The following is a 23,720-nucleotide window of genomic DNA, read 5'->3' as shown; positions in this document are numbered from 1 at the left end:
TTGAATTGGTGTGTAGGAAGGGGAGGCTCCAGCTCTTTAAATCTCCTGGAAATCAGTTCAGCCTGGGAGGTTTGGGTGGGGTTTGCAACAGTGAGGAGGAGGTGAAACAGCAGTATCCATAGCCTGTTTGCACCTTTGTGATGAGAAGCAGCAGTTAGAGCACAGATCTCCAATATTTGGAGAACATAATTTTCTTTGCCCACCGTGACTTGTGCAAGCATCACACAGTTGACTGAGGGATAGAGTATGGGTAGCTGCTCCTGTGCTAAACCTGCATGCAGGTGACTGAAATTAACTACAGTTTACTGTCCAAGCCTTCACCTGGAAGTTGCAAGCCTCCAGTAGACTCCAGGTTCCAAAATATTTACATCAGGCAGATGCTGCCACTGAAATTGTTTTCAAGGTGGAGAAACAGATTTGTGGTGCTTCCTACTCTACCATCTTTCCAGAATCCACCGCATTTGTTTTTACAGTCATTTTAACCTGCAGTGATCACCTCAGTCATAGCATTTAACTTTGAATGCAGTGTGTCTCAAATTAGGATCTAAGAGGTATTCTCTGGGGTTTGTGAGTTCTGCATTGGAAAAGCACTTGTAAAGCACTTGTTTATAATTGAGTAGAGGAGGAAGAAACATTAGACAAATAACATAATGAAACTTTGATCAGTGCTGAGAAGGAAAAATACAGTGCACATTGTAAAAGTGCATTTTCTAAACTATTTTGACCTATTTTAAAATAATTAGATCTTAGAATTTATTTTAACACAATTTTTAAAAATGTAATATTGCCCTCTGAAACTTTGTAAGGTTGCTTCAGTCTGTTACAGCAGCAAACACTACAAGATCCTTTGTTAATGAAATAGAATGGTAAGATTTGGGTGAGCCATGTGCTCAGCCAATAAACTTGACTTAAAAAATCCTACCCTGGGCGACAGAGCAAGACTCTGTCTCAAAGAAAAAAAAAAAAGACTTTGGGATCCTTAACCAAGACAGCGGGTAGTAGAACAGGTAATGTGGAAAATCAGACAACTACAACTAAAAGACTTGGAAAGAGTCTACGTGAAATTATTTCAAATGAAGAAAAACCCTTCATTGCACCTTGGTTCAAGTGACCCTGTAATCTCAGACCTGGTTCTAGGTCTCTCTATACCTCCCTCTACCACTCAGTGACATTTGAGTATAGGTAAATCACAATTATTATTGAAATTCATTTTCTCCATCTGTGAAAAGATAGCAACACCCATCTTCACCCAGGGGGACTGTGTGAGGCTCTAGAGAAGTAATATAAAAGAAAATATGTTGCAAACCATAGGAAGCTATGGAAATGCTTAGTCTGTTACTAAAATGTATGTACCATTGTGTATATTTCCAACTTGGACAACAATGAAGCCCTATAATTCACTTAGAGATTGGGGGTAGAGGCAGTAAAAAGGCAAGGACATTCCAGAAGGCGGAACTAAAAAGTTCCTAAATAATTTGACCCAAGCATCAGTAATAAGGCTTAAGAAACATAATTTTGCTCACCCCGAACTCTCCTGATTTCAAGTGATCCACCAGCCTCGGCCTCCCAAAGTGCTAGGGTTACAGGCGTGAGCCGCTGCGCTTGGCCTGAATGCCAGCATCTTAATAGCAACACTGACCCAGATTATTTCACAACTACTTTAGCTATTAACTGCTTTAAAACTGAGTACTTGGCTCAAAGTGATTTTTTGGTTTACTTTTTATTATGCAAACTTTCAAAAATACTCAAATGTAGAAATAATAGTACAATTAACTCTATGTATACCCATCACCAGCTACAGCAATCAACTCGTGTACTTCTATTTGATCCATAACCCCTCCTACTCCCAGCCTTCCATTGTTTTATTTTGAAGTAAATAAAACATCTCATGTCATTTTGTTTATGTGTATTTCAATATTAGCAATACTTTCTAAATGAATAGAATCAAAAGGTAACTTCTATACAGTGATGATGAGTTGGGACTGATAAGCAGCTAACATTATAATAATTATGGTATAAATCAGATTTTGATAAAAACCAACTTTCTCCACTGCATGTTTGGTAAAAAAAATCGGCCGAGGGACCAAAAGACTTTCTTGCCATAGTGTTTTAAAAATGTAATTTCTTTTGTAACTTTAAATATCCTATTCTTTCTTGCCCTCTTCTTCTGTAATTGCTTAAGCAGAATAAAGTGAAGTTGTATTAATTTTTGTAGCAAAGTAAAATATTATGTTTGAGTATTCTCAATATGCCATTGGGAAATAAGTAATTTGAAATATTCATAAAATCTCAAATGTCTGTAAGTTGAGTAACTTTGCTTAAATAGCAATTTTATAAGTACAATTTTTATTTGTTAAGTGGACTTTCACTGAATTATTCAAAGGTAGACTGTTAATCAATGGTGGGACTAAACATGAAGTATTATATTTAATTTTATGTTTATATATAATGAAGTATTAGCTACTCATTTTTAACTTACTGCTTGATATAGCCCAAATGCATACCGTATAATTCTTTAACCATGAAACTAGGTTGTCTAAGCATTTTATCATATCATTTAGCTATAGCACTGTGCCGAAAATATTGTTATTTGAACTTTGAATATTCACCATTATTAAAAAGCCTATATATTTGGAAGAAAGTGTTATTTTGTGTTATAATGTTCTTTTATACAGCTTTTATGTATAATTCTTTAGTTAATTAAGTAGAACTATTAATGTTTATAAGCATATCTTCTAAAGTTTGTTTAAATGATAGTCATCTTTTTTATTCTCTGAAACTGTTATTTGACTTGATACTTTTGTAACTAAATATGCAGAAGAAAGAAATTTGAGGGGAATTACATCAGTTTTTTAATATATTTTTCATTTGGTATTAATTGCATTTTATTCTTTAGTTTCATATACATCATAATTTCTAACCTAACCAGAAAACCAAGACTTTTTTCAATCCAAACTTAACTAGGTGTGTGTTATTCTGCTTATTTTTCTTGCTGTAATAGATCACTGTTAATTCTGTGAGTGGTCTAGAATAACAGTGGAAAGCTATCATTGCAGCTGAAAGTAATCAGGGGTTTTTACATTAAGAGTGTATTTTTAGTTTTCTAAAAGTTTACCATTAATTTCTGTGATAGGCTTATTTTTTTTTCCCCCTGTATAAAAACAGTTCACTGTGGGAAGAATTTTTTCCTGAGTGATGAAATGACTGAAATCTTTATGGTATCCTTGGGAATAGAAAACAATGATTTCTGAGCAACCTAGGAAGAGTTGTTGGTTACACTAAAGAATATTCATGGATTTTATGAGAAGGCTATGGTGATCTGTGTAAAACTTAAGAAAATCATGACTGTTTTAGCAGAAATAACAATTTATTTCTTAAAAGCAAATCTATTTTAACTGCTTATACATAATTTTTTCTGTTTGGGGCTGGAAAAAGGATATATTATTTAACATAAAAAGCTCATATAAGATTATAACTTAAGAAATAGCAAGTCTTTCATGTGCCTCTAACATTGTGAACATTAACGTGTAATGTTTTTGTTTTCTTGTTAAGCTAACACGTTTACAATTTTTTTTTTAAGGCAAATCCTCCTCCAGTCCTGGTCAACACAGATAGCTTGGAAACACCAACTTATGTAAGTTCCATTTCCTCCCCACGTTTAAGTAATTCTGCCTTTCCTGTTCAGTTTTTCATACAAATACGAAGACCATGGCATTTTCTCTAATACATTTCTCTTAAGATGTCCTATCACTATAATCTATAGCTGTAATAGCTACAGTAAATGAAATAATATGTCCTCCTCTGGTCTTTTTTTTTTTCTTATGTAAAGTAGAAATTTTTAAATAGAAATTTATAGTTTAATTTTGAAATTATGATGGCTAACTTTCACAAAAGGTTGTCTCTAACCATTGGTCACTTACACAGTGCCATATATTTAAATCATTTTAGAAGTCTAATTGAATGACTGGATTTTTAGTAACCAGGTTTTTTTGTGCATTCGGATATACTAAAATAATTAGTTATAACTTTGTCATTTTAAATTGATCATGGACGAAAGCCCACTTGTTGCGTAATTTTACTATATGAAAGGTCCAGAATAGATAAATCCATACCTACCGAAAGTAGATTAGCAGCTGCCAGGTGGTGGGTATAGGCAGAATGGGGAGTGACTGCTAATAGGTACAGGGTTTGTTTATGGGGCAGTAAGGATGTTCTGGAATTAGAGAGTAATGATGATGGCACAACTCTGTGAATAGACTAGAAACTACTGAATTGCATACTTTAAAAAGGTAGATTTTATGGTATGTGAATATCTCAACATAATTTGTTAAGGTGAAAAAGTAGAAAAAGGTGAGTAATAACATAAATGCAAATTAAAACAGTTAATACATTTTAAACATTATGTTACCAAAGGATCAAAAAGTTTATCAGTACATTCTGCTGGTGACAGTATGGGGTAAAAATATACTGATACAGTTTTGTTGAAGTATAAGTGGATAAAACTTTAGAAAATGCAATTTCATGATAATGATTGAGTCTAAAAATCAATGCTTTTTAAAAGATTTTTTCTTTTGTAACTTTTTGTATTATACCTGAGAAGCCATTGCATAATCCAACATCACAAAGACTTATACTTAAGTTTTCTTCTAAGAGTTTTATGGTTTTGCTTTTACATTTTGGTCTTTGATTCATTTTGAGTTGATTTTTGTAATGTGAAGTAGAAGTCCAACTTCATTCTTTTGTGTGTGGATAGCATCACTGTTGAAAAGACTCTTCTTTCCACATCGAATGGCCTTGGCAACCATATAGAGAATAAGTTAACTGTAAACATATGGGTGTATTTCTGTAATTCCTTTCAATAATGTTTTGCAGTTTTCTGTATACAAGTCTTGGAGTTCTTTTGTTAAATTTATTTGTAAGTATTCTCTCGCTCCTCTCCTTTTTTTTTTTTTTTTTAAAGATAGAATTTCACTCTGTCACCCAGGCTGGAGTGTGTTGAGACAATCTCAGCTCACTGCAGCCTCCACCTTCCAGGCTCAAGATGGTCCTCCCACCTCAGCCTCCCAAGTAGTTGGGAACACAGACACGTGCCACCACAATTTTTTTTGTATTTTTGGTAGAGATAAGGTTTTACCATGTTGCCCAGGTTGATCTTGAACTTCTGAGCTCAAGTCATCCAACCTGCCTGAGCCTCCCAAAGTGCTGGGATTACAGGGGTGAGCCATGCCCAGCGAGTATTTTATTCTTTTGATGCTGTTATAAATGGAATTGTTTTGTTTATTTTTGGAGTTTTTGTTGCTAGCATATGGAAATACAGTTGCCTTTTAGGTGTTTATCTTTGATCCCACAACCTTGCCGAACTCATTTATTACCTCTAGTAGTTATGTAGTTTGAATTTTCTATATACAGGGTCATATCATTGGCAAATAGAGATAGTTTATCTCTGGATGCCTTTTATTTCTTTTTTCTTTTTTTAATTTTAAAGGATGGGAAACTTCAGGATTTTATTTTTTATTTTTTGGATTTTTTTTTTTATTTCAGTAGGTTTTGGGGAGCAGGTGGTGTTTGGTTACATGAATAAGTTAGTGGAGATTTCTGAGATTTTGGTGCACCCATCATCCGAGCAGTGTATAATGTACCCAGTGTGTAGTCTTTTATCCCTCACCCCGCTCCCATGCTTTCCCCTGAGTCCCCAAATGCTAGTGTATAATTCTTATGCCTTTGCATCCTCATAGCTTAGCTCCCACTTACGAGTGAGAACATACTATGTTTGGTTTTCGATTCCCGAGTTACTTCACTTAGAATAATAATCTCCAGTTCCATTCAGGTTGCTGCAAATGCCATTATTTCATTCCTTTTTATGGCTGAGTAGTATTCCGTGGTGTGGGGGTGTGTGCGGGGGTGTGTGTGTGTGTGTGTGTGTGTGTGTGTGTGTGTGTACACACCATATATTTTTTATCTACTCATTGAAAAATGGGCATTTGGGCTGGTTCCATAATTTTGCAATTGTGCATTGCACTACTATAAACATGCATGTGCAAGTGTCTTTTTCATATAATGACTTCTTTTCCTCTGTGTAGATACCTAGTAGTAGAATTGCTGGATCAAACGGTTGATCTACTTTTAGTTCTTTAAGGAATCTCTGTACTGTTTTCCATAATGGTTGTACTAGTTTACATTCCCATCAACAGTGTAAAAGTGTTCCCTGTAGATTCTGGATATTAGTCCTTTGTCAGAAGTATAGATTGTGAAGATTTTCTCCCACTCTGTAGGCTGTCTGTTAAGTCTGCTGATGATTTATTTTGCTGTGCAGAAGCTTCTTAGTTTAATTAAGTCCCATCTGTGTATCTTTGTTTTTGTTGGATTTGCTTTTGGGTTCTTAGTCATGAAGTCTTTGCCTAAGCCAATGTTTAGAAGGGTTTTCTGATGTTATCTTCTAACATTTTAATGGTTTCAGGTCTTAGATTTAAGTCTTTGATCCATTTTGAGTTGATTTTTTTATAAGGTGAGAGATGAGGATCCAGTTTCATTCTCCACATGTGGCTTGCCAATTATCCCAGCACCATTTGTTGAATGGGATGTCCTTTCCCCACTTTATGTTTTTGTTTGCTTTGTTAAAAATCAGTTGGCTGTTAAGTATTTGACTTTCTTTCTGGGTTTTCTATTCTGCTTCATTCTGTGTATCTATTTTTATACCAGTACCATGCTGTTTTGATGACTATGGCCTCATAGTATAGTTTGGAGTCAGGTAATGTGGTGCCTCCAGATTTGTTCCTTTTGCTCAGTCTTACTTTGGCTATGGAGGGTCTTTTTTGGTTCCATATGAATTTTAAGAATTTTTTTCTAGTTCTGTGAAGAATTATGGTGGTATTTTGGTGGGAATTGCATTGAATTTGTAGATTGCTTTTGGCAGTATAGTCATTTTCACAATATTGATTCTACCCATCCATGAGCATGAGATGGGTTTCCATTTGTTTATGTCGTCTGTGATTTCTTTCAGCAGTGTTTTGTAGTTTTCTTTGTAGAGGTATTTCACCTCCTTGGTTAGGTATATTCCTAAGTATTTTATTTTCCTTTAGCTATTGTAAGAAGGGTTGAATAATTTTTGTTTTTATTTTATTTTATGTATTTATTTTTTTGAGACAGCGTCTCACTCTGTTGCCCAGACTGGAGTACAGTAGCACAACAGCTCACTGTAACCTCCGGCTCCTGGGTTCAAGTGCTTCTCCTGTCTCAGCCCCCACCCCCCAGCCCCTGCCCCGAGTAGCTGGGATTACAGGCATGCACCACCACACCCAACTAATTTTTGTATTTTTAGTAAAGACAGGGTTTCACCATGTTGGTCAGGCTGGTCTCGAACTTCTGACCTCCGGTGATCCACCCACCTCGGCCTCCCAGAGTGCTGGGATTACAGGTGTGGGCCACCGTGCCCGGCCTAGGGTTGAGTTCTTGATTTGTTTCTCAGGTCACTGTTGGTATATAGCAGAGGTACTGATTTGTGCACATTAATTTTGTATCATGAAACTTTGCTGAATTCACTTACCAGTTCTAGGAGGTTTTTGGATGAGTCTTTAGGATTTTCTAGGTATGCGATTATATCAGCAGCAAACAGCAATCTTTTGTCTTCCTCTTCACCAATTTGGGTGCCCTTTCTTTCTCTTGTCTGTTTGCTGTGGCTAGGACTTCCAGTACTGTGTTGAGTAGAAGTGGTGAAAGTGGGCATCCTTGTCTTTTTCCACTTCTCAGGGGGAATGCTTTTAACTTCTTCCCATTCAATATAATGTTGACTGTGGGTTTGTCATAGGTGGCTTTTATTACCTTAAGGTTTGTCCCTTCTGTGCTGATTTTGCTGAGGGTTTTAATCATAAAGGGATGCTGGATTTTGTCAAATGCTTTTTCTGCATCTGTTGAGATGATCGTGTGATTTTTGTTTTTAATTCTGTTTATGTGGTGTATCACATTTATTGACTTATGTATGTTAAACCATCCTGGCATCCCTGGTATGAAACCCACTTGATCATGGTGGATTCTCTTGATATGTGGTTGAGGATTTTTGCATCTGTGTTAATCAGGGATATGTGTCTGTAGTTTTCTTTTTTTGTTAGATCATTCCCTGGTTTTGGTATTAGTGTTACACTGGCTTCATAGAATGATTTAGGGAGGATTCCCTCTTTCTCTATCTTTTTGAATATTGTCAATAGGATTGGTACCATTTCTTCCTTGAATGTCTGACAGAATTCAGCTGTGCATCTGTCTTGTCCTGGACTTTTTTTTTCATTGGCAATTTCTTAATTACCATTTCAGTCTCACTACTTGTTATTAGTCCGTTCAGAGTTTCTATTTCTTCCTGGTTTAATCTAGGAAGGTTGTATATTTCCAGGAATTTATCCATCTCAAGGTTTTCTAGTTTATGCATGTAAAGGTGTTCATAGTAGCTTTGAATAATCTTTCATATTTCTGTGGTATTGGTTGTATTATCTCCTATTTCATTGCTCCTATTTCATTGTTTGGATCTTTTACTTTGAGATGGAGTCTCGCTTTGTCACTCAGGCTGTGGCACAATCTCAGGTCACTGCCGCCTCTACCTCCTGGGTTCAAGCAATGCTTCTGCCTCAGTCACCCGAGTAGCTGGGATGACAGGCGCCCGCCACCGCACCCAGCTAATTTTTGTATTTTTAGTAGAAATGGGTTTCACCATGTTGGCCAGACTGATCTCGAACTCCTGACCTCAAGTGATCCACCCACCTCAGCCTCCCAAAGTGCTGGGATTACAGGCGTGAGCCACCACGCCGGCCATTTGGATCATCTCTCTTCTTTTCGTGGTTAATCTCGCTAATGGTCTGTCAATTTTATGTACCTTTTCAAAGATCCAGCTTTTTGTTCTATTTGTCTTTTGTATTGTTTGTTTGTTTCAGTTTCATTTAGTTCTGCTCTGATCTCCGTTATTTCTCTTCTTCTGTTGGGTTCAGGTTTGGATTGTTTGTGTTTCTCCAGTTCCTTTAGTTGTAACCTTAGATTGTCTCTTTGTGCTCTTTCAGACTTTCTGATGTAGGCATTTAATGCTATGAACTTTACTCTTAGCACTACTTTTGCTGTATCCCAGAGGTTTTGATAGGTTGTGTCACTGTTATCATCCAGTTCAGAGAATCTTAATTTCCATCTTGATTTCATTGCTGACCCAACAGTTGTTCAGTAGCAGGCTGTTTAATTTCCATGTATTTACGTAGTTTCGAGGATTCCTTTTGGAGTTGATTTTCAGTTTTATTCCACTGTGGTCAGAGAGAGTACAGTTGATACAGTTTTGATTTTTCTTAAATTTACCGAGAGTTGTTTTGCGGCCTCTCGTATGGTTGTCCTGGAGACTGTTCCGTGTGCTGATGAAAAGAACGTACATGCTGCAGTTGTCGGGTAGAGTGTTCTGTAAATACCTGGTAAGTCCATTTGTTGTAGGGTGTAGTTTAAGCCCATTGTTTCTTTATTGACTTTCGGTCTTAATGACCTGTCTAGTGCTGTCAGCGGAGTATTGAAAGTCCCACACTATTATTGTGTTGCCATCTATCTCATTTCTTAGGTCTAGTAGTAATTACAAATTTGAGGGCTCCAGTGTTAGATGCATATGTATTTAGGATCTGATCGTTGGACTAATCCTTTTATCTTTATATAATGTCCTTCTTTGGCTTTCTTAACTGCTGTTTCTTTAAAGTTTGTTTTGTCTGAGAGAAGAATAGCTACTCCTGCTCGCTTTTGGTGTCCATTTGCATGGAATATCTTTTTTCACCCATTTACCTTAAGTTTATTTGAGTCCTTAGGAGTTAGGTGAATCTCCTGAAGATAGCAGAAACTTGGTTGGTGAATTCTTATCCATTCTGTATCTTTTTTTTTTTTTTTTTTTTTTTTTTTTTTGAGATGGAGTCTCACTCTGTTGCCCAGGCTGGAGTGCAGTGGTGCAATCTCGGCTCACTGCAAGCTCCGCCTCCCGGGTTCACGCCATTCTCCTGCCTCAGCCTCCCGAGTAGCTGGGACTACAGGTGCTCGCCACCTCGCCTGGCTAATTTTTTTTTTGTATTTTAGTAGAGACGGGGTTTCACCATTTTAGCCAGGATGGTCTCGATCTCCTGACCTTGTGATCCGCCCGTCTCGGCCTCCCAAAGTGCTGGGATTACAGGCGTGAGCCACCGCGCCCGGCCTGTATCTTTTTTTTTTGAGACGGAGTCTCGCACTATCGCCCAGGCTGGAGTGCAGTGGCATGATCGTGGCTCATTGCAAGCTCTGCCTCCTGGGTTTGTGCCATTCTCCTGCCTCAGCCTCCCATCATGTAGCTGGGACTACAGGTGCCCGCCACAATGCCCAGCCATTCTGTGTCTTTTAAGTGGAGCATTTAGGCCATTTACCTTCAACATTAGTGCTGAGATGTGAGGTACTATTCATCCTGCTATTTGTTGCCTGAATGCCTTGGGTTTTTTATTTTTTTATTTTTTATTTTTTTCATTGTGTTATTGTTATATAGGTCCTGTGAGATTTATGCTTTAAAGAGGTTCTATTTTGATGTACTTCGTAAAACCTCCCGGCTTTACGCCATTCTCCTGCCTCAGCCTCCTGAGTAGCTGGGACTACAGGCGCCCACCACCACACCCAGCTAGTTTTTTGTGTATTTTTAGTAGAGACGGGGTTTCACCATGTTAGCCAGGATCGTCTCGATCTCCTGACCTCATGATCCTCCCGCCTCGGCCTCCCAAAGTGCTGGGATTACAGGCTTGAGCCACCGCACCCGGCCTCTTCATTTTTTAAATTCTTTTTCTTTGTCTTTGATGGATTGGATTAATTCAAATGCCTTGTCTTCAAGCTCTGAAGTTCTTTCTTCTGCTTGTTTGATTCTATTGCTGAGACTTTTCAGTGCACTTTGCATTTCTCTAAGTGTGTCCTTGATTTCCAGAAGTTGTGATTGATTTTATTTATGCTGCCTATTTCACTGAAGGTTTTTCTTTTCATATCCTGTGTCATGTTTTTGATTTCTTTAAATTGGACTTCACCTTTCTCTGGTGCCTCCATGATTAACTTAATACTCGACCTTCTGAATTCTTTTTCTGGCAATTCAGAGATTTCGTCTTGGTTTGGATCCATCGCTGGTGAGCTGGTGTGATCTTTTGGTGGTGTTAAAGAACCTGGTGTTGTTCTATCACCAGGATTGTTTTTCTGGTTCCTTCTCGTTTGAGTGGCCTATGTCAGAGGGAAGTCAAGGGCTGCTGTTGAGATTCTTTTGTCCCACAGGTGCTCTCTTGATGGTGGTGTTCTCCCCCTTCCCCTAGGAATGGGGCTTCCTGAGAGCCAAACTACAGTGACTGTGTTTACTCTTCTGAGTCTGTCACCCAGCAGATCTACTAGGCTCCAGGCTGGTACTGGGGAGTGTCTGCAAAGAGTCCTGTGATGTGATCCATCATCAGGTCTTTCAGTCATGGATACCAGCACCTGCTGTGGTGGAGGGAGCAGGGGAATGAAGTGGACTCTCTGAGGGTCTGTGGTTGTGTTTTTGTTTGGTGCGCTGGTTTTGTGTTGGTTGTCCTCCAGCCAGGAGGTGGCACTGTCAAGAGTGCATCAGCTGCAGTACTGAAACTTGCCATACGGACGCCTGGTTAAGTTTACAGGTTTCTCAGGCAGTGGGCAGGGCCATAGAGCTCCCAAGAGATTGTGACCTTTGTCTTTGGCTACCAGGACTGGTAGAGAAAGACCACCATGGGGCAGGGATACCAGGGCTGGTAGAGAAAGACCACCAGGTTGGGGCAGGGATAGACATATCTGAGCTCAGACTCTTCTTGGATGGGGCTTGCTGCAGCTGCTGTGGGGGATGGGGATGTGGTTCCCAGGACAATGGAGTTTCGTTACCAGGGGGATTGTGGCTGCCTTTTATGGCTGCTTCTGCTGAGACATGCAGGTCACCAGGGAAGTGGGGGAAAGCTGGCAGTCACAGGCCTCACCTTGCTCCGGCACAGCCCACAGCCCTAAGGGCCTGTCTCACTCCCACCGTGCCCCCTCAACAGCACCAAGTCTATTTCCTGGCAGCAGGTGACCAGGGCTGAGCACTTGCCCCAGACCATGAGCCTACCCGCCAAGAAAGCAAGGAGACTCACAGGTTTTCAGTGTCTCAAGGAGCCTGCAGTGGTGATCTAGTGCCTTCAGAGGCGCTGTGGATTATCTCGGCTTTTCTGGTATGTTCCTGTGGTAGTTCTTGGAGCAAAAGTTCACAATCTGAGTGTCCACAAATGCTCTGTCCATCCAAGCAGGAGCTGCAAGCTAATCCTGCCCCCATCTGTCATCTTTATCCTTCACCAACTTCTGGATGCGTTTTCTCTTTCTTGCCTGTAATTCCCCTGGCTAACTCCTCTATTACAGTATTTAATGGAAGTAGTGAAAGCAAGCATCCTTGTTGTGTTCCTGATTATTAAGGGAAAGCTTTCAGTATTTTGCCATTGTGATATATTATATGCAATTTTAAGTATAATTGATACTATAATTTCATTGGCTTTGGGTTTGATTCTCCATCCTGTTCCATCCTTAAGTAGTAAAAACATCGAAAGAAGGCAAAATTACACACAAAAATTTGAGTTCTTACTGGATCCAGTAAAGAGCAGGAAATGAAGTAATCTGTTAAAAAAGTTCCAATCTATTCCCCTATCTTTATTTTCCTTGAGACAAAACATGAAGACTGAAGTTAGAAAAATTCACTCCATTGAACTTTGGTAGGTTTATTACATAATAAAAGCTTCAGTTTTTCCACATGTAATATAATTTATAGCTACAATATTTTTTAAGTGACCTAAATTCATTAGTTAGGAAACACTTTTAAGTAACCTCTTTGAGGGCTATTATTTCGTATTTAGTTATGTTAATTTTTCATTAGAAAGTACATCTTCTTTTTCCAGTACATTTTTATTTTTAGAGCTTTGCTTTGTGATGGTATAGGCTTTGAAGGTTTTTTGTATTTTTGAGATAAGAATCTTGCTCTGTTGCCCAGGCTGGAGTATTGTGGCTCGATCTTGGCTCACTGCAACCTCCACCTTTGGAGTTCAGATGATTCCCATGCTTCAGCCTCCTGAGTAGCTGAGATTACAAGCCATGCACCACCATACCCAGCCAATTTTTTCTATTTTTAGTAGAGATGGGGTTCCACTGTGTTGGCCAGGCTGGTTTCAAACTCCTGGCCTCAAGTGATCCACACATCTCGGCCTCCCAAAGTGCTGGAATTACAGGCGTGAGCCGCTGCGTCCAGCTAGCTTTGAGGTTTTTAATTGCCTGTGATTATGCATTATTATTAACCATGAGTCATATAAATACTGATAAAATGTTGGATTTTGATATATTACTCTATAGTTAGAAAAGTATTATTTGAATTGAACCTAAACATAAGGAATTAGTAAATTAGGCTTCTTTTTTATCTTCCCTTGAACAAGTCTTATAACTTTAATGTAATTGGATTTGTCCTGTTTGGATATATTAGTGTTAAAATGATTAGAAACTTAAAATTCTTGGGCCAGTAAAGGACTGAGAATATCTGTCATAAATTTTTCTCTACTTCGTTATGACCTATATGTACCTATAAATACAGGCTAAAATTTTAAAGGCTATACAGAAGCCTTTAATTATACTAAAAAGATAAACTCGTACAATTTAAAAGTTAAACAGTAAATGTTATTTTATTATACCAGCAACAACCAGTTGGAAATATGAGTCCATTAAGTGTATTAATAAAAATGTGAAATATCTATCAATCAGCTAAAAATGAAAATACATAGTGTGTAGTAAGAAAACCATGGAACTTTACTGAGTGGCATGAAAGAGTACTTCAGTGGAGAACAGTTCATGGTCCTGAGCAGGAAAATAATGTAAAGATCTTCATTTTCCCCAGACTAATCTGTAAATTTGGTGTCATACCAATCATAGCCCCCAAAAATGGATGTGGGGGTGGGGGAGAGGTGGGAGGGGTAGGAGAGGGAGAGGAGGGAGAAAGCAAAAGAAGGAGACTGTATGCTTGCGTTTTGAGAGTGCAAAGGTGGGCTTAACGGAATAATTCGGCTGGAGCTGTGCCATCCAGTAAAGTAGCCACGAGCCCCATGTTGCTGTTTAAATTGATTAAAAGTTAACAATTTTGTGTGTGTGTGTAAGATAGTTTCACTTTTGTTGCCCAGGCTGGAGTGCAATGATGCCATCTCAGCTCATTGCAACCTTTGTCTTCCGGGTTCAAGTGATTCTCCGGCCTTAGCCTCCCAAATAGCTGGGATTACAGGCACTCACCACCACGCCCATCTAATTTTTGTATTTTTAGTAGAAACGGGATTTTGCCATGTTGGCCAGGCTGGTCTCAAACTCCTAACCTCAGGTGATCTGCCCGTCTCAGCCTCCCAGAGTGCTGGGATTACAGGCATGAGCAACTGCACCCAGCCAAAATTTAATAAAATTTAAAATTTAAATTTCATTCTGTTAATGTGGTATATCACATTTGTTGATGTTCATTTGTTGAACCATCATTACCTCCCCGGGTTAAATCTCACTTGATTATGGTGAATGATCCTTTTAATGTGCTTTGAATTGCTAGTATTTTGTTGAGGATTTTTAAATCTATGTTTATCGGTTATATCAGCCCGAAATATTCTTTTCTTATAGTATTCTTGTCTGGCTTTGGTATCAGGGTAATTCTGGCCTTGTAAAATGAATTTGAGAAGCATTTGGTATTTCCTATTCAGTTTTAGGGGAGAGTTTGAGAAGGATTGGTGTTAGTTTTTCTTTAAATGTTTGGTAGAATTCAGTCATGAACCCATCACACTCTGGGCTTTTCTTTGATAGAAGATCTTAGATTACTGATAATCAGACTAGTAATGCTCTATTCAGAATTTCTGTTTTTTCGTAATTCAGTCTAAGCAGTTTTGTATTTCTAGAAAATTGTCTTCCTTCTTGGTTATCCAGTTTATTGGCATGTAATTGTTCATAGTAGTTCCTTATGATCTTTTATATTTCTGTGGTAACAGTTTTAATGTCTCCTTTTCATTTCATGCCATTTACAATAGCACCAAAAAATATAAAGTAAAATGCATAGGAATAAATTTAGCCAAAGGTAAAATATCTGTACAGTGAAAACTATAAAACATAAATGAATAAAATTGAAGAAAACACAGATAAATGGAAAGATACCCCATTTCATGGTTGTGAGGTTAATATTGTTGAAACGGTCATACCACCCAAAACGATCTATAGATTCAAGAAATCTATAGTTTTCATAAAAGTAGAAAATATGCTTCTAAAATTGAAATGGAACCACAAAAGACCCCAAATAGCCAAAGCAATCTTGAACAAAAAGAACAAAGTTTAAGGCATCATACTGCCTCATCTCAGAATCTGCCGCAGAGCTGTGGTAATGAAAACAGCATGGTACTGGCACAAAAACAGACCGGCGCAATGAGGTAGCATTGAGAGCTCAGAAATTAATCTGCACATTTATGGTAAACTGATCTTCAACAAAAATGGCAAGGGCACACATTGGGGAAAGGACAGTTTCTTCAATATATGGTATTACAGTACCTGGATATCCATGTGCAGAAGAATGAAATTGGACCCTTATCTCATACCATATGCAAAAATCAACTTGAAATGGATTCAGGATTTAAATGTTAACTGACTTTGTAAAACTACTGAAAGATAACATCGGGGAAAAGCAGTGGGGCACAGAGGCTCACGCCTGTAATCCCAGCACTTTGGGAGGCCGAGGTGGGCAGATCACCTGAAGTGAGGGGTTCGAGACCAGCCTGGCCAACATGGTGAAACCCTGTCTCTACTAAAAATACAAAAATTAGCCGAGCATGGTGGCGTGCACCTGTAATCCCAGCTACTTGGGAGGCTGAGGCAGGAGAATCGCTTGAACCCAGAAAGTGGAGTTTGTGGTGAGCCCAGATCACGCCACTGCACTGCAGCCTGGGCGACAGGGGGAGACTCCATCTCAGAAAGAAAGAAAGAAAGAAAATATAAGGGAAAAACTTCTCGACATTGGACTGAGCAGATACTTTGAAACCCAGGAGCATAGGCAATGAAAACAAAATAAGTAAATGGTGGGATTACAACAAGCTTCTGCCCAGCAAAAACAACAATCAACAGAGTAAAGAGATGGCCTACAAAATGGGAGAAAATATTTGTGAACTCTAAGTCTGACAAGGGGTTAATAAAAAATTTATAAGGAACTCAAATCAATAGCAAGAAAACATTGTCAGGCCTGGTGGCTCACACCCATTATCCCAGCCCTTGGGAGGCCAAGGTGGGAGGATCACTTGATCTCAGGAGTTTGAGACCAGCCTGGGCGATGTAATGAGACCTTGTCTCCAGAAAAAAATTTTAAAAATTCTCCGAGCGCGATGGCGCATGCCTGTAGTCCTGGCTACTCACAAGGCCGAAGTGGAAGGATTGCTTGAGCCCAGGAGTTAAAGGCTGCAGTGAGCTGTGATCACACCACTGCACTCCAGGCTGGGCAACAAAGTTAAAAATATGAATAAATAGCAAGGAAACAAATAACCCATTTTTTTAAATGGACAAAGGATCTGAAAGGACATTGCATATACACAAAAAGACCAAATGTCCAGCAAGTATATTTAAAAATGCTTAACATCACCAATCATCAGGAAAATGCATATTAAAACCACAGTGAGATACCACTTCACACCCATTAGGATGGCTGTTATAAAAAAGACAAGATAAGTCTTGGCAATGGTGTAGAGAACAGGGATCCTTTCTATACTGTTGGTGGGAATGTAAATTAGTACAGCCATTGTGGAAAACAGTGTGGAGGTTCTTCAGAAATTAAAAATAGAACTACCATGTGATCAGCAATCCTACTTCTGAGTACATATCCAAAGGAAAGAAAATCAATACATCAGAGAGATACCTGACTCCAGTCTTCATTGCAGCATTAGTCACAGTTGCCAAGATACGGAAACAACCTAAGTGTCTGTTGACACATGAAGTAGGTGAAGAAAATGTGATATATATACAGAGTGGAATACTCTTCTGCCTTTAAAAAGAAGGAAATTCTGTCATTTATGACAACATGGATGAACCTGGATGACATGTTAAATGAAATTAACAAGGCACAGAAAGGCAAATACTGCACGATCAAATGTTAAAAAGTCAAAAAGCAGAGAGTAGAGTGGTGGTTACCTGGGGATGGTGGGGAGGGATTAAGGAAATGGTGGTCAAATGATACAAAATTTCAATTTACATGAAGTAACTTCACAAGATGTGTTGTATAACATGGCAGCTAGAGTTAGTAACAGTGTATTGTACACTTGAATATTCCTGAGAGTAGATTGTAAATTTTCTCATCTCACACACACACACACACACACACACACACACACACACACAAATATGTTTTTGATAATATACTCTTGGCCCTTAGAAGCTTTAGTGTGAGTATGTTTAATGTTATAGAATTGTCTCGGTATTTGAAATTATCAGAGTTTCAAACAATTGAGGATTAAGGAATAAAGTTACTGGTGGTCTGTATGACCGCCTCATGTTTCACCTTTTTAAAAGTACTTAGTGCTACCTAAAAACCCCCCTTCTGTGCTGCTTAGAAACTTGTGTGATGAATTGGCGTTAAATTAAGCACCAGGAACATTTACTGAGCTCCTACCTTGTGAGGAGACTTAGAGGTGAAAAATCTAAGATTCCTGGAGGCAGAAATCTGAATTTTACATTAATGCCAAAAGGGCCATATGAGCACACTCATTTGGAAAAGTTTTCCAAAATAAAATTTTAGATGATTTAGAAATAAACAAATGAACAAAAATGGAGCCCAGTGCAGCTAGCAGTTACGGGATTTGGCCTAATCCATATGCCAAGGAAAATTTGTAAACTTTGAGGCTTTTAAAAGCAGAATAGAGTAAGCATAAATTGAACATTCAACTCAAAAGTCTTTTTTAGAAAATCAAAGGAATAAGGAATTGTTAAAAACAAAGTAATACCATGAAATGTAATAGATTCGTCAATAATGTCAAGAAACAAGATGATACAAATGACCTTTAGAATAAGAAAGAGGATATTGCAGCAAATAAAAATTTTACTCTTAACAAAGGACTTCCAGTCAAGTGGGTGTGATATACACATGTGTAACCCTCCTATACTCTAGATGCACAGACATGCTTAACACATCTCTTGAAGTTACTCCTCCTAAGCTGAGATAAAGAAATTTTACGTGTGTGTGTGTGTGTGAGAGAGAGAGAGAGAGAGAGAGAGACAGAAAGAGAGAGCACGCAAGCGAACACCTGGGCAACACAGACCCCATCTCTACGGAAAACAGATAAAAATAAACTTAGCCAGGCATGGTGGCATGTGCCTGCAGTCTCAGCTACTCAAGAGGCTAAGGCAGGAGGATCACTTGAAGACAGGAGTTTGAGGCCGCAACGAGCTATGGTTATGCCGGTGCATTCCAGCCTGGGTAGCAGAGTGAAATCCCAACTCTTTCCGTATAAATATATAATGCCTTTATAACATATAATCTATAAGAGGAAAATGTCTTTAGATGAGAAAAAGAAGAGGGAACAAAATAGTAATAGGATTTGAATCCAGGAGAATCACAAGAGTTAAGAACCCAAAAGGGTAGTAGAGATGGGCCTCAGAAGTTCTCAAGGAAGAAACTCCTGGTCCCTATGTTAGACCTGAACTAAGGGCTACTTTTTATAGTACGGTTAAGAAAGCAAAGTAGCTTACGTAGGTTTCGTTGTTTCTGTTGTGGTTATCTATCATTGCATAACAAACTACCCTGAAGCTTAGCGGCTTAAAAGAACAACAGTTCATGTTTTCTCATAATGAACTGGATGACTCTGCTTTACATGGTGTGGGTTAGAGCACTGGACATGGCTGGGAGGTCCAAACAGCCTTATTCACAAGGCTGATAGTTGGTGCTGACTGCTGATTAGAAGTGTAGCTGGAGTTTTGGGCCAAGGGTTTTGGTTCTCCGTTGTTTAGATCTCCCTGTAGGCTGCTTGAGTTTTCCTCATGTTATAGCTGCTGGGTTCTAAAGAAAATACATTCCAAGCAAAGGCAAATACTGCCAGGCATCAGATGACCTAGTCTCTGAAATCACACGGCATCGTTTGTGCCACATTTATTTTCAGTCAAAGCTAGTCACAGGACTTGCCTGGATCTAATGGGAGGGGAAAGAGACTCCTATTGATGGTAGGGTGATTTAGTCATATTGCAAAAGAATGTCTGGAATGAAAGATGTGAGCCATCTTCAGAAGTAGAATTTACCACAGTCCCCATTTGATTTAGCTAGAGTTTTGCCCAGCCTCGTATCACGAGAAATGTTAAAGCAAGGATTCAAACCCATGTTCATCTGATTCCAGGGACTTGTTTCACCAGTGGCCTTTACTGTAGGAGTTAACTTCTTTGAGCAGAGACTAGGAAATAAATTGGAGGGAGATAAATTGTGACCAAGATATCTTGAATGGTGACTCTGATTTTGACATAAAACATGTAAGTGAAATTTGTGACCGAGGAAGCACAAAATTTCCAGATGTCGAAGTGGGAAATTGTAGGATGTGTAATGGAAAGAGCAAGTCATTCAGACTGGATAGTGTGTAAGGTTTATGAAGAGGTGAAGAATGAAGGTGAGTGGTACATTGGGGTCAGTTCATTCAAAGACGTGATTACCAAGCCCTAGAGTTTGGATATTTCGAGAAAGGGAGAGTTTTGAAAGTTTTAGAGGAAGTAGGTTATGTTCTTTAAAACGAACCAGCTGTTTAAAACACAGTGATTTGGGCAGTGGGGAATACTAATCTAAGCAATCAGGCAGACTGCATAGACAGTACTGCATTCCAGAGGAGGTTTAACAAGGCCTGAAGAAAGGTGTCAGAAATGAGAGTGAAGAGGTGATGATTTTCAGAAAAATTAAAGTGTTCAAATCAGGAATAGTTGGCAACTGATAGATGCATGGAACAAGACAGAGAAGGATCAGAGGTCGAAACTACTAAAAGCTGAATGTGCCTATTCTGGATTTGAAAGTCATGATACCACGAATGTTGTCAGTTCATTAATCACATTTGTATCCTTCCATTCCTTGAAAATCTTCCCCAGACTTATTAAAATGAATATTGTATTTGATTACTGTTGCATTTAACAGGTTTTCATTAATAAATCATACAAAAATTTTGTCTTGCCATTTCAGATTTTACACTCTTAAGTTTCTGAGCTGCTTTTCTTTTCCCCTGTAGGTTAATGGCACAGATGCAGATTATGAATATGAAGAAATCACACTTGAAAGGGTAAAAACTATTACTTTAATGTGTTGTTTAAAGAACTTTGCAATATACTGCTTTTTCATATAGAATTCAAGGGAGATCTTTCAAAAACAGAACTATATGATATTTTCTAAGTTCCCAGTTCATAAAATTGGCCAAGGTATTTTCAAAACATGTGCCTTTTCTTTAGTAACCTTATTTTTTTAACAAACTTTTATTTTAAAGTAGTTTTAGATTTACAAAGAAGTTGTAAAGATAGTCCCAAGAGTTTCCATTTACCCTGGATTCGGCCACCTCTATTGTTAACATCTTATATTACTAGAGTACATTTGTTTGAACTAACACACCTATCTTCATACATTATTATTAACCGAAGTCTCTGTTTCCTTGCTTTTTATGTTATTGTCTTCCAGAGGCCCATCCAGGAAACCACATTACGTTTAGTTATCCTGTCTCCTTAGACCCCTCTAGATTATGATAGTTACTCAGGTTTTTCTTGCTTTTTAATTTTGTTTGTATTGTTTATATGCATATGATAATGAAATATTGTTCGTATTAAGTAAGTGGTATACTAGTAACATGGTCATTGTATCAATTTTCTTTTCTAGCAAAATAACCGTACTTCTAACGGACAGAGCTGTATTAAAAACTTACTATGGTATACTCCCCCAGTCAGAAAATGACTTAAGGGTGTAATGCAGATGTGTAAATTTTCTTAAGATATGTTTTTTTCCTTAAGAACGTTTGCATTCAGGCCCGGCACGGTGGCTCACGCCTGTAATCCCAGCACTTTGGGAGGCCGAGGCAGGTGAATCACTTCAGGCCAGAAGTTCAAGACAGCCTGGCCAACATGGCAAAACTCCGCCTCTACTAGAAATACTAAAATTAGCCGGGTGTGGTGGTGCAGACCTGTAATCCCAGCTAGTCGAGTCAGGAGAATCGCTTGAACCCGGGAGGCAGAGGTTGCAGTGAGCCAAGATCGCGTCACTGCACTCTAGCCTGGGTGACAGAGTGAGACTCCGTCTAAAAAGAAAAAAGAGTATCTGCATTCAATTTTTATTGTAAGTTATAATAGTAATGCCACCTTATCTGGCTCGCATTTTATGAAAATTTAGTGTTTCACACGAGCAGATTCTTAAGTAACTAAATGTGTGTATATTCTAGACTAAAATCCTAGATAATTAGATTTGTTTATATTGGAATCAAGTCTGAGAAAAATAAATCTGAGAGTCTTACTTGTATATCTTTATTGCCTTCTACTTAAATTCGTATCACCTGTTAGGTGGCTACTGAAGTAACATTCAAGTAAGCACAGTATTAATGTACTGTACATATTTTAATATAGTAGTTTGTGATGTCTCCTAACTTTTTATATTACTGATTTTTTTATTCTTTCCCAGGGCCTTTTAAATTCCTTTTGTTTAGTCAGGACTATACGTTGTATTTTTCACTGGTTGAAGAACTTGAGTACCTAAGTAACTTGGTAACCTCCCATAATCCACTGGTACTGTTCTTAAGATTCAGGTAATTCATGAAGTTAGATTGAAAAAACACTTTTTTATTAAAATAGAATTTTAAGACAAATGGTGGTAGAGTGAGTGTTTACACTGTGTAATACTACCAGTTAAATAATAGGTCCACATACATTTGCTTACTTGAGTTGCCTGAAATTCAGTTAAAACATTCTTGCAGAAATAAACATTTTTTAATACCATTGCTTAAATCAATTATCTTTGAAGGCTTTTTGTGGCAGTCAGACCCTTTCTGTGAAGAAAATATTCAGAAATCTTGTTTCTCCAGTTCATAAAACAAGCAAAAAGTAGAGCTCCTTTGGCAAAATTTACTTTGCTGTCCAGAAAATTCACCAGTGTTCTCAGGTTGGACTTTAGTATGAAAAACTGGAAAAAAGCCTTTTGCTAATCGGATGTGTTGGTTGAACGTGTCATGGGTTGATGGCAGCTGTCACTTAGCGGCTACAATTCGGTCATTTAAAAATAAGCCGATGTCAGGTTAGCAGAAGAAAAGCACCATCGCCACCCCTTTTTTTCAAAGGCTAAAACAATATGTGTGTTTTACCTGCTCAGAAAGAACAGCGGGAAGATCACTTCAGCGTCTGTCTCATAGGAGGGATGTGCCCTACCAAACATGGCCGAGGTGCAGTCTGAAAGAAACAGACTTAGAGTGACACCTCTGCAGATGGGTGACTTAATCCAGCGACAAGTTGCACATACTTTTAAAGAAAGAACTGTGGAGTAGACTTCAGAAGTCCTTGGTATATTTTCTTCAACCTCACCTGTTCAGCAGTAATGCCTCTGAAAGGACTTTCCTTCAGAACATGTCCATAATTTAGAATCTTTATATTTTACTCACCCATATACCTTTATTTGTTGTGTTCCTTATGTTAGTACAGTTTCTGCATCCTTTAATGACAGGAACCTATCAATAAAGATAAATCACATTCAGTCTCAATTTTTTTTCTTCTATCCTCAGGGAAATTCAGGGCTTGGTTTCAGCATTGCAGGAGGTACAGACAACCCACATATTGGAGATGACTCAAGTATTTTCATTACCAAAATTATCACGGGGGGAGCAGCCGCCCAAGATGGAAGATTGCGGTATGTTTTGCGATTTTCATTGTGATGCTGAATCCACTTTGTGTATTTTTCTTGAAGCAGACTGGATAAGGAATAAATACAAATAACAAACACTATCATAAAAACTAACATAGGGTGAATGCTTTAACAACATTCAAGTCAATGAATGCCATAATTATGCTCCAAATGTTGTTTTCCTGTGTTCATTTAGGACTCCAGTTTTATCTTAGATATTACAACATTTTGAACGATAAATTTGGTTGATGGTTTAAATGTTTGTGAACATATTTATAGAAATCATGAGTTTCCCTTTGTATTTTCAAATTTGCTCACAAAATATTTTCCATTTCCTCTCTGGTTGGGAAATATGTATATAAACTTAGATAAGGAGAATAGAGGATCACACATCCAAGTTGAATCCCACACCACAAAGACTAAAGTATATGCAAATTTTAAGTAATATATTTTCTTAATTGACTAGATGAAAATAACATTTGTCTCTGTTTAAATGTAGTGTTCCATTTTGGAAGATATATTTTGCAAACTTTGATTTTTTGGGGGGTCATAAATTACGGCATTTTCCCTATTTCCTTGTTTGTTGTTAAAATAGCCTGAAGTTTTAGGACTAAAGAGTTTATATAGTCTGTTAAAAACAGCATCTTATTTTAAGGATGTTGGTACCTTATGCAGTTTTTCGATTTCTAAGCTTTAATTCTCACTGGATATGACAGATGGTATATTAATGAAATCAAATGGATATAAAAATTAATCATTTAACAGTTCACGTAAATGTAGACATTTACTTTCTGATTCTGTTAGATATAGAAGCTTGTCCGGACCAGTTTTAATA

General features: G+C 38.1%; 1 protein-coding gene across 48 annotated transcripts in view; it reads left to right on the top strand.

The window, feature by feature from the left end:
- Positions 1 to 23,720, top strand: part of DLG1 (discs large MAGUK scaffold protein 1) — a 280,046-nt gene that overhangs the window by 155,997 nt on the left and 100,329 nt on the right. For all 48 annotated transcript variants that reach the window (XR_012430538.1, XR_012430539.1, XR_012430542.1 and 45 more), the window contains 3 exons: positions 3,581 to 3,634; positions 20,250 to 20,300; positions 22,767 to 22,891. Coding sequence is in view for 40 of the 48 variants with exons in the window: in XM_065539664.2 (XP_065395736.1) it covers positions 3,581 to 3,634; positions 20,250 to 20,300; positions 22,767 to 22,891 (230 nt within the window). In the remaining 8 variants the exon portion in view is untranslated. The remainder of the gene's footprint in view (positions 1 to 3,580; positions 3,635 to 20,249; positions 20,301 to 22,766; positions 22,892 to 23,720) is intronic.

Source organism: Macaca fascicularis, chromosome 2, assembly GCF_037993035.2.
Source record: "Macaca fascicularis isolate 582-1 chromosome 2, T2T-MFA8v1.1".
Classification (NCBI taxonomy): Eukaryota; Metazoa; Chordata; class Mammalia; order Primates; family Cercopithecidae; genus Macaca; species Macaca fascicularis.
The sequence above is the reverse complement of the archived record's forward strand: the minus strand, read 5'-3'. Positions and strand labels throughout refer to the sequence as shown.